Source organism: Protomyctophum bolini (assembly GCF_963924005.1).
Source record: "Protomyctophum bolini genome assembly, chromosome: 22".
Classification (NCBI taxonomy): domain Eukaryota; kingdom Metazoa; phylum Chordata; class Actinopteri; order Myctophiformes; family Myctophidae; genus Protomyctophum; species Protomyctophum bolini.
In genome coordinates this window covers 34353945-34365520 of record NC_137883.1, presented here as the reverse complement: position 1 = coordinate 34365520, position 11576 = coordinate 34353945, and the positions used below count along the sequence as shown (strand labels likewise).

Sequence of the window (11576 nt, the reverse complement as noted above, 5' to 3'; positions counted from 1 at the left end):
TAGCCCACAGCAGTATAGGCCCATAACAGTATAGCGCTGGACTCCATGGGCTGTATTTTGCGTGTCTTAAGTACCAGGTCTTATTCCCTAACTTGAGTAAACTAAAGACCTGGAGGCGTGATCAATGCCATTTGGCTATTCTGAGTGGCCAAATGGCATTGATCACGCCTCCAGGTCTTTAGTTTACTCAAGTTAGGTAATAAGACCTGGTACTTAAGACACGCAAAATACAGCCCCATATCTCTTCAATGCAACGGTGAGCTCTTGGTGGGTCAATGCAACGGTGAGCTCTTGGTGGGTCAATGCAACGGTGAGCTCTTGGTGGGAATCATTATCCTGGACTCCATGCTTGTAATCAAAGGCACTGAGGAGAGAGAGAGACAGACAGATAGAAACATGCTGTGTTTAGCATTCAGAATCAACACAGGCATGAGAGAATTTATTTGGGAGCATTTTGACACATTATATACTTTTAGTTACAATCACCAGAGCCATCTAATAGAAGAGTTACCATAATATAATATTGAGGGAGCTTAAGCTTAAAGGGCCCCGGATTGCAAAAGCCGGAGGGCCTTGTTTTGAGGATCTAGTTTATTGTAGGCCTGCATCAAAATAGAAGATCTACAACATCACAACGTGGCACAATGTTTTGACTGCATGAATCTTCGCGTATTTTCACCATATTGGCAATTATGACATGCCCAGAGGATTTGAAACTGTCCAAACCTGACAGTGGTGCGTATACTGGATGATAAAGGTTGCAATGAAACCAATTCAATTGAGTGTAACCACGGTTAATGTACAGTACTAGAAGCTTGATCGTGCACCTGTGGGCTGACTCACTTTATAACTTCCACTTGGGAGGCTCTGTGTGGGTGTGTGGTAGTGAGATTAACAGTACCTGTATTATACACGTTGGAAGCCCATCCTTCCTTTAGCCACGCCAACTTCCTGGTGTCCTCTCTGGACTGGAGGCTTTCGTAAGCTTTATAGAAAAACAACACGAATTTTATGCAAAACCTCTCTGTGTTTCTCTCTCTCTTTCTCTCTCACACACACACACACACACACACACACACACACACACACACACACACACACACAGGTACACTCACCCCACAGGTGATGCACAACATACAGGTCACCTATCTGAGAAAAGAACCCGCCCACTGCTTCGTGATTCTCTTGTCTGTGTTCGATGGCTCTCGCCCTGTTATTAGAAAAAACAACAACAAAAGGTGATTTTTAGGCATTATATTATGAACATTATTGCTATTAGTGGCATATACTGTAGGTACATTTGCACTAATGTACCTACAGTATATGCCACCTTAACCACATTCAAAATGTTATACCTATTATAAGCAAAACATAGATTGGTTGTGTTGAAGTATTATGATGAAGTAAGGTGGACGTTTGCATATAAATGGAGCTTTAGAAGAATAAAATATGCCAGCAGCTCCCCCTGCTGGCTATTGAATGTCTGTAACACCTTGCATGTAGCAATGTGAGTTCTGTTGGTCTCAACTGTATAGCGTTTTGTAACTTATATGTGTTTAATATAAAGGGCTTTGAAAAACTATGATTTTGAGTTTGTTTTACCGTACAGGTATAAAACTGTAGAATGGTAAAACAGGCTAGTAAGTAATGCAGCTGCAGCGATTAAATACAAACTTATACAAATATATTTTATTATTCATTTTGTAAATTGGGAGTGAAAAAAAAAGATTTTAGTTTGTCTTTTGAATAGTTTTCACTAAATATACAATTTTAGTCGACTAAATCTACAGTTGATTTATTCGACTAAAATGTATTTTGGCGGGCCTTGATGCCATCTGCTATTTTCAGCATGGACCAAGTGTAAAATGACTTGTACTGGATCTGTTGTCCACTAATCCCTTTATAACATTTTAGTCTAGTTTTTATTTGTTGACTAAATCGACACATCTATATTTAGTCATAGTTTTAGTCACCATAGCTTAGTTTTCATTTAGTTTCCATTTAGTTTTCATCAGTGAAAAAAGGTAGTCGACGAACAACACTGCCACACACTATCATTATGACAAAGTTTTCATTAAGACAGGCTTTTTGGTTCATAACACGTTACATGTATGTGGAAGCATGTTCCCTAGTGTAGTCCAACAACACATTACATGTATGTGGAAGCATGACCCTAGTGTAGTCCAACACCACGTTACATGTATGTGGAAGCATGTCCCCTAGTGTAGTCCAACACCACGTTACATGTATGTCGAAGCATGTTCCCTAGTGTAGTCCAACACCACATTACATGTATGTGGAAGCATGTCCCCTAGTGTAGTCCAACACCACATTACATGTATGTGGAAGCATGTCCCCTAGTGTAGTCCAACACCACATTACATGTATGTGGAAGCATGTTCCTTAGTGTAGTCCAACACCACGTTACATGTATGTGGAAGCATGTCCCCTAGTGCAGTCCAACAAAGTGTCTCTGATGCATACCAGTGATTGCCCCATTCAATCATGGTTCCTGGCTGCAACAGAGAAAAGGGGAAGGTTGAAAAAACATTGAACACAAAAGAATGTGAATTGCATCACTTCAGGTATAAGCAGACACAGGTTTGGATGGCATGGATGAATCTGCAAAGCACGAAGTGTGTACTGTAGGCTATACCACACAGCACACATACAATAGAACCACTATGATTTGAACCGTGGCAGTAAAACCAGTTTACAGGAGTACTAAATATACATTCCATGTTTACCATACAAGAAAACTGAAAACTATGTTATGGGAAACATCATCAGACAGAGGATTTTACCATAGTTGACCGTGAAACAGTTAAAAAGCTGTGCAATCCAAAACATCTTTGGTGGGGATTCACGATTAATCGGTAGCATAATCGGAATTGGCCATATTGGCCATAAAAATGCCATATCGGTATCGGGAATAATTATCGGAAAATTACAGATTATTTAATCGGTTTTCAACAGCAAAAAATAAATACATTTTAAATTACATTTAATGTGTGTACTCATCTCATTCATTATAGTCATTCAGTTGTGAAAACAGACACTTGGGAAAGTATTATGGTATGTATTGATTGATTGAATACTTAATGAACAGGCTTTGGGCCAATAAGCCCCTAGGCTTGTTGCCATTGTGGTCCTCTGTATAATATCAGAATCGGTATCGGCAGATATGACCCTGCAAATAATCGCAGATCGGATATTGGTCATAATTTCATAATCGTGCACCCCTAATTTTTGGTGTTTCTTTTTTCTTTATTTTTCTTCTGTATGCATAAAAGAGGCCTGTGTTGATAAAACTTGCACATCCGCAGTTGTTTCTCCCTGTTCTTCCATTGAGAAATATACTGTAGATCCTGTGGTCGGGTAGTAGGCTGGTCCATAGCCTTCTACTGCTTCTACGATTCTGCCCAATGAAACGCATTAGAGCTATGGACCAGAGCTAGGCTATAGGACACCATGCAGGTTGACAAGTGGTATGCGGAGGCATTTATATAAGCTCAATGCAGACGACCTTTCAGTATTACAGTATAGCTCTAGATATTTCTGCACTCTTGTGGGAGACGGGGTATAGGACATACATATTGTACTTGTTTTCCCCTCGTTTGGCCAAAACACTTTTATTTATATTTATTTAACCCATTCTGACCGGGCACCCATTTTGGTGTTGGCATCATGTTATGCTTTAGCTATTGAAAAATAGCAGATCTACAAGCTCATAGCGCGCCACCGAGTGGCGCGATACGAGCTTGTAGGTCTGCTATTTTTGAAAAATTCGAAGAACGACTGACATTTTTAGAATCTGATCTCAGGTCAGAATGGGTTAATCAGACCCAGTGTGTGTCCAGTGGAAACCTCGTATGAATCTGATCTCAGGTCAGAATGGGTTAAAGAGGAGAGTTGAAGATAAGTCAACGGCGCACTGGGATTTGGCTGAAGCCTCGCCTACATTTGGAGTCATATATTTACGTCATTAGGTCATAGATACGGAGATGACTTGTGACATCATAGTTGTCGCAAGCAGGCCACATGTAGTCGGAGATGATCCACACAAAGCTAAACTGTTCCCATTCAATTTCTTTATAATGTTGGGAGTCTTGAAGCCAACCCTGCAGAAGTCTCTCGATGGGTGCTACACCAGAATGTTGCGGGCAGTACTCAACATCAATAAGAGCACACATGTTACAAACACAACTCTGTATGATGGAATGCCAAGGGTGACCCAGAAAATAGCAGCCAGGAGAATGAGACTAGCAGGACACTGCCAAAGACACCAAGAGCTGCCAGCCAGTAAACTAGTGCTGTGGGAACCAACACACGGGCACCGGTCACGAGGACGTCCAACGCTAACATACGTGGATGTACTCAAGAACGACGCAGGAGCGCAAAGTACCAACGAACTGGTCAGATGTATGGAGAACCGGGATGACTGGAAACGACGATGGAGGGCTCGTCTGAGGACGACCTAGAGTGAGTCTGGGACTATAACTGAAAGTGTGGACTCTGTGGAGACACATACTCTGAGAAAGGCTCCATACTTAGTTCCATTTGTACACTCTCCAAGTACAGTATGCTAGCTGAGCTCTCACAATTTTACTATGTACAGTTTGTACACCCCATATGCCTATTGTCTATAGTCTCCAAACAGTGCGATTATGTTTCCACTCCCCGAACCAACATCACCCCTGCCCATTTTGACAGGCAGGAATGGCTTAGGGTCGACGACAGAGTACAGCATCTTGCAATGGGTTTGGTCCACAAGATTCGCTACACCACCACCAAGATGCCCATGTACCTGTCTAAATACTTCCTTAATGTCAACAAAGTCCACACCCACAACACCAGAGGGAGTTCAAACAAACCATGTGCAACCCAGATTCGGCACAAACAAGGGACTAAATTAATTTCGCTCCTATGCCACCAAAATGTGGAACGCCCTACCAACAGCCATTAAGACATGTGAATCCCTTGACTCCTTCAAATGACTCTATTTGAAACTGGCCCAGTGGCCACGTAAAGTCTGAACCCCCCCCCCCCCCCCTCCACCCCCCTTTCTGTAAATGTTTTTCCCTTTTTACTTCCTTTATATGTTTATTTTATATCTAAATGTTCTAATGGATTGAAAATGGTGGACAAGTGTAGTGCTTTATCATGGTGTCATCCACAACAGTTTTATATTGAGTTGTGCTTTTGTTTGAAATGTTGGAGCAAATAACTGGATGTGCGCCAGCCACCTGCTTTTTAAACTTTGTTTGACATGTATCCATGTTCTGCATATACTGTGGAATCAAATTTTCAATCAATAAATCAACCAATCAATCAATCAATCAATAAACCAACCAACCACGTTAAGGTACAGTGCATGTCTTTTGTCCAGAGGTTGTAAATACCTTGAGTTTGTATGAGCGCATTTCATAGATGTTGGGCCCCGGTCTGGGCAGGGGTTCATTCCAGAAGCTGAACTCTAGAAGCAGCTGGTTCTGTCTGGAAATCAACATCTTAGCCCTCTCCTTACGAAACTCCAAATACTCCTTCAGGGAGGAATAGAGAAAATGTCAAAAAGTAGTGCATAATTCAGTATAAAAACAATACATAATGACCCCTAAAGATGGCCATTATAGTTCATTGTTTATATTGCATAATTATGCTTTTAATTTGTGTTGATTTTGGAATAGACACACTTTATAGTTTATACCTTGTTATTGTTCAGTTTGTTCAGGCACTCAGTCAAGGCTGGGTAGCCTCCTCTGTAGCGCCACAGGTGCACTTGCAAAAAGCAAACAGCAGATGTCACTGATGCACTTTGAAATGACATGATAGCCACCCACACACAGCCAAAAACAATGACCAGTGTTGCTCTTGGGAGTTTCCAGTAAATGTAATGGTTATTTTTAAAGGTGTGTGTGTGTGTGTGTGTGTGTGTGTGTGTGTGTGTGTGTGTGTGTGTGTGTGTGTGTGTGTGTGTGTGTGTGTGTGTGTGTGTGTGTGTGTGTGTGTGTGTGTGTGTGTGTGTGTTGTGTGTGTGTGTGTGTGTGTGTGTGTGTGTGTGTGTGTGTGTGTGTGTCTTACAATGTAAACGTTTGTTTGATTGATTGAAATGCAGTTTGCAGAATTACAGTACATTTCAAGCACAAACTCAATATAAAGAAGTGTTAACTGTGAGTGGACGACCCAATTAAGCATTACACTTGTTTACAAGAGGGTCCACCGTGTTCAATTCATCAAAACGTATGTTTTCTCATGCCAATAAAGCTCACTTGAATTGAAATTGAATTGATATACAAAATGATATGATGTGTTTAGGGTTTGAAAGGCATACAAGAACATTTGCTATTTAGGATTCAGTCCAACATTTGGTCCACATCTAGGAATGTTGATTCAGGCAACACATTTGGGATCCTGTTTCAATGTTTTTGCTACCTGCAGAAACATATACAGTGATGTTTTATAATATGGCAAGTTGTGGCAACCAGGCTGCCTTGCATGTCCTTACCAGCTTGGTCTTGCTCTCCATACCAGGTATTCCAGCTTCCTACGACCTCACATGGGTAGTCCTGGTCAATATGAAGCTTGTTTTGCACCTCTGCCCTGAGTTAACAGAAGAGTGGGTGAACAACAAAACAACAGCGGAGACACACTGTAGAAAGCGTACTTCATACAGTAGGCCTACCTTCATATCTGCACATAAGACAAGCCCCCACTCTTCAGGTGTTTAAATCACGCCTCAAGACGTATTTTTATTCTTTGGCTTTTCCAAGCATAGTATGAGCTTTTGATGTTGAAACTGTGTACTGTATTGTTTTTTAAATTAAGTTGTGATTTTTATTATTTTTTTATTGTAAAGCACTTTGGTACAACTTGTTATTTAAATGTGTTATAGAAATAAAGATGGTATGGTATGGTATACCTGGTTTCACGTAGAAAATACATCTAAAATGACATTCCCAAAAGGGATGCATGATTGACAGCTATAGGCCAAAGGACAGATTTGCAGGCTTGAAAACCATGTATTTTTTTAGGCAAACAATGGTGTCATATACTATGGGTGGCTTTATCCTGTGTTAAACAATGTGTTAAACAATGTGTTAAACAATGGTGTCATATACTATGGGTGGCTTTATCCTGTGTTCATTTAACTCATATACTATGGGTGGCTTTATCCTGTGTTCATTTAACTCATATACTATGGGTGGCTTTATCCTGTGTTCATTTAACTCTGAAACAATGGTGTCATATAATATGGGTGGCTTTATCCTGTGTTCATTTAACTCTGAAACAATGGTGTCATATACTATGGGTGGCTTTATAATAATAATAATAATAATAATAATAATAATTATCCTGTGTTCATTTAACTCTGAAAGTTGACTTAAACCCTAAGGATTTAGCATGAAGCTCGACTACTCTATGCAGACTTCTTTAACCCATTCTGACCTGAGATCAGATTCATACGAGGTTTCCACTGGACACACACTGGTCTGATGAACCCATTCTGACCTGAGATCAGATTCTAAAAATGTCAGTCGTTCTTCGAATTTTTCAAAAATAGCAGACCTACAAGCTCGTATCGCGCCACTCGGTGGCGCGATATGAGCTTGTAGATCTGCTATTTTTCAATAGGTAAAGCATAACATGATGCTAACACCAAAATGGGTGCCCGGTCAGAATGGGTTAAACTGTATTGCATACGTGTCTCTAAATTGTTATGATGAATTGAAAATGGTGTACCCTCTTGTAAACAAAGTGTAACGCTTTATGGTATGGTGTCGTCCACTCACCGACTAGTTAACAGTAATAATTGAGTTGCATTGTGCTTGAAATGTACTGTAATTCTGCACAATGTAACTGTTAGTAAATACTTAAAATCAATCGATATCCACTTTGGCTGAAAGCTACAGCAAAGGATGGAGAAGGACAAGTCTCTCTAGAAAACATTGACACTGTAAAACACAGAGAACACAGTATACTTACTCTAGACTGTTATATGCTTCCAAACACTCTGGTTTGACATTGTGAACTGGAAGACAATGAGGAAAAAAGTACAAACAAATACAAATAAATACACAATTCTCCAAAGCAATTTCACGCAGGTATACCTTTTGCCTCTATATGCAAAGAATATACAGTATATATACTGTATACTGTTTTCAATACAGCTTCGCACCAGATCAGTCTCTAATCCTTTTAATACTCTATGGTTGCACCACTCAAAAATATTAGTGGACCTTCAGCATTTCTAGTTGAGGACCCCTGGTATAGTCCAATAGTATATCCCAGGGCTGAGCTCTTAACCCATTCTGACCTGAGATCAGATTCATACGAGGTTTCCACTGGACACACACTGGTCTGATTAACCCATTCTGACCCGAGATCACATTCTAAAAATGTCAGTCGTTCTTCGATTTAAAAAAAATAGCAGACCTACAAGCTCGTAGCGCGCCACTTGACTTGGTGGCGCGCTATGAGCTTGTAGATCTGCTATTTTTTCAATAGCTAAAGCATAACATGATGCTAACCGTTCAGAATGGGTTAAAAAGTTTTCTCTGATGTCCCTGCGGGCTGTATATTATGTTATCATAATAGCACATTGCATTATGATAATAACACATTTCATTATGATATAGAATACATTACATTATGATTAATGACTTCACCGTTTACAGTGATTGTCACACAGTTAGGCTGGGATCAAGTTTTTCAGTTGAATCCTCTGTCGAACATACAGTAAAATCCTGTCCATTTGGTTACATTTAAAGTACAGTTACAAATTGATATATTTACACAGGATTTTACTGTGTGTCGCAAAACAAGAGGGGTGAATTGCTCTGTTCAAGGCTGTCCCCTCATAGTCAAATAATTAATCAGTCCAAAACCTATATGGTGATGTTTTTGCCAAAATTTTCATGCTGAATAAATTATTTGTAAACACTTTAATTTTACCAGTGTATTAGGACAACCAACAACAAATTAGAATGCCTGCTTAGTTCTCAACTTTACCAATCTGAAAACAAACAATATTCTATAGATTTGTCGATTAAATAATCAAATTCCTCCATCCATCCATCCATCTTTAACCGCTTATCCGTAGTTGGGTCGTGTCGTCCCTAGGGAGACACCCGAGAGGCATCCTAACCAGATGCCCGAACCACCTAAGCTGGCTCGATCCTTTCCAAGCGAAGAAGCAGCGACTCTTCGACTCCACAGTCTCTCTCGCGTGACTGACCCTTTCATCTTAAATAATCAAATCAATTCGTTAAATAGAGTCAAATAAACACTGAGGATATTTCAGTGTAACGTACGGGTCCCAGAGATTAAATTAAAAGGAAAAACAAATGGGGGTCAGTGGCCTAATATAATGCAAATCAAATCGCGGGTCCTTGAAGTGAAAAAGTCACCTCAAAACCCACCTGTTTAGGCAGGCATATGGCTGACCTGACCTCTGTGACTTCTGCAAGCTGTGCCCTGTTTTTGTTTTGCTTTTAACTGTGTTTTTTGTATCAACTGTTTTTAACCTGTACGGCGACCTTGAGTGCCCTGAAAGGCGTCTTATAAATAAAATGTATTATTATTATTATTATTACTTGCTAATGGAGGAGAAGGACGTGTGTGTGTGTGTGTGTGTGTGTGTGTGTGTGTGTGTGTGTCTGCCTACATTGTATTTTGTACAGGTTGCTGGTCTCCCTCTTGGACAGCAGGTTGGAGTGGGCATCTGTCCTGGCATCCACTTTGTGAACAAACAGCGAGCGGAACCAGCCCCTGTCACTGCCCTCTGAAAGCCTCCTACAGTCACAAACATGACACAAACAAGTTGCACTCCAGCAGGCTTAAGGCAACCATGCATAGACAATTCATGGGTTGCAACCTGGCGTGCCTGCCATATTTGGGGAATATTTAAAATAGAAAAAGTTCATAACAGAGCTTCTAGGTCGTCGATTTTCACTGAATGTGTACGCTCCAAAATAATTGGTTCATGTGGTTAGATGTTGCTGTAAACCAGGGGTTCTCAACCCGTGGGTCGTTTTTCTTTTTTTTTTGCAACTGAATGGCTGGGAAATGGAAATTAAGAGTTTTACATAGTACATAAACTTTCCTTATAATGATTAAATCTGGTTTCAGATATTCATTTATGATATATTTTCTCTATTATTAAGGTTATTCTTGCAGTCAGTTTGGGATCCCCCAGCTAATAACGTTGAGAACCCCTGTATGTAAACTAAAGTATATGAATGAATAAGGTGCAAATTACACTGCTCCATCTATTCATGTTTTATATGGATGCCTCCTGCTGGCTTCCAAAACATGAGTCAGTCTCCTCCCGAAATGCAACACTGTTGTATTACGGTCTACAGAGTAGTATTCTTAACTGATCGTCTGCAAAGATATGTGGAATGATAAGCAGAGATATTTCTCAGCATCTTTCTCACAACCATAAGATTACTGTGCCGTGTGATCAATTGATTATTTTATCATCTTGTTATTGATCACACATGCAGACATAAACGTCCTGCAAAATGATGTTAGTGTAATCAAGATGTGCACATACTGTAACAATGATTACATTTACCCTTTTGTTCTCACTCCTTTGGGGCATTTTTGGCACTGCACATCTTTCCACACTGCAGTCTAATATTGTGGGTGTCAGGCACCATATTAACGTTAAATTATCATTAAAATCTTTGTGTTTTGCCCAATCCAATCCGAATACTACGACCTCAGATCAGATGAGAGGACCCACCGAATGTAAGCATAATTTACTAAGCGGAGGAAAGGAAACTTAACACGTTTTGGCCCACTTATAGTATCCTCACAGTCCAGGACGGTTGTTGAATAGGACTATAGGAGCAGTCATTGCAGCTTTAGGACAAAGTTCAGCTGTCCGGCAAATGATTATAGTGTACTACGCTACACAATAATAATAAAAAACTCAGTATATAGGCCTATACTATTAACTCCTCTGAGTGTGTACAAATATATAACCAAACAGTTAAATCAGCACTCAAGGTTTTGGAGGCCAACCTATTTGTAGGATCATATTACAGTACTGCTTGTTAAGATATTATAGTCACACTGTCAGTTCTACGGTATAGGCCTGGTTCAACAGCTGTTGAAAACAGGCACGTGTGTTGTGCACCATATTAGTGTGCATTGTGAGGCCACTAGTGTGTGCATGCACTATAGAAATCAGTCGGCCAGCTGTAAATAGACATGCATAGGAATGTTATATTATATAATATAATGTTAAGTAGCACGCATGAATGACGGTTGGTGTAGAACCTTACCTTGTTGTTGAGGCCTTCATCAGATCCAGGGAGCCTCTTAGAACCGCAGTGTTTTTGACCCACGCAGAACTGGCCGCCATCGTTCTCCTGTAGGCTACAGTATATTTATGATGCAGGCAAACTTCTCTCTCTGACTGCTGAGTCGAGGTGAGCCCAGGGTTAATGTTTAACCCTAACCTAACCAACCCCCACAGATCTCTAGAACACGTGGGTAAATAGGTAAATACATAAAAGCTGATTAGCAGCTAGGGACCATATGCAGGTGATCGATTAGACTCGATACAT

The 11576-nt window shown here is 40.3% G+C and overlaps 1 protein-coding gene across 1 annotated transcript; it reads right to left on the bottom strand.

Moving 5' to 3' along the window:
- Positions 1 to 299: 299 nt before the first annotated feature.
- On the bottom strand, positions 300 to 11371 carry nipsnap1 (nipsnap homolog 1 (C. elegans); the record flags this gene model as incomplete). Its single annotated transcript, XM_080755706.1, has 10 exons — positions 300 to 364; positions 902 to 985; positions 1116 to 1210; positions 2485 to 2516; positions 5403 to 5543; positions 5708 to 5778; positions 6506 to 6600; positions 7984 to 8029; positions 9665 to 9792; positions 11292 to 11371. The coding sequence occupies 10 exons, from the start codon at positions 11369 to 11371 to the stop codon at positions 300 to 302; spliced, it is 837 nt and encodes a 278-aa protein (XP_080611832.1).
- Positions 11372 to 11576: the final 205 nt, after the last annotated feature.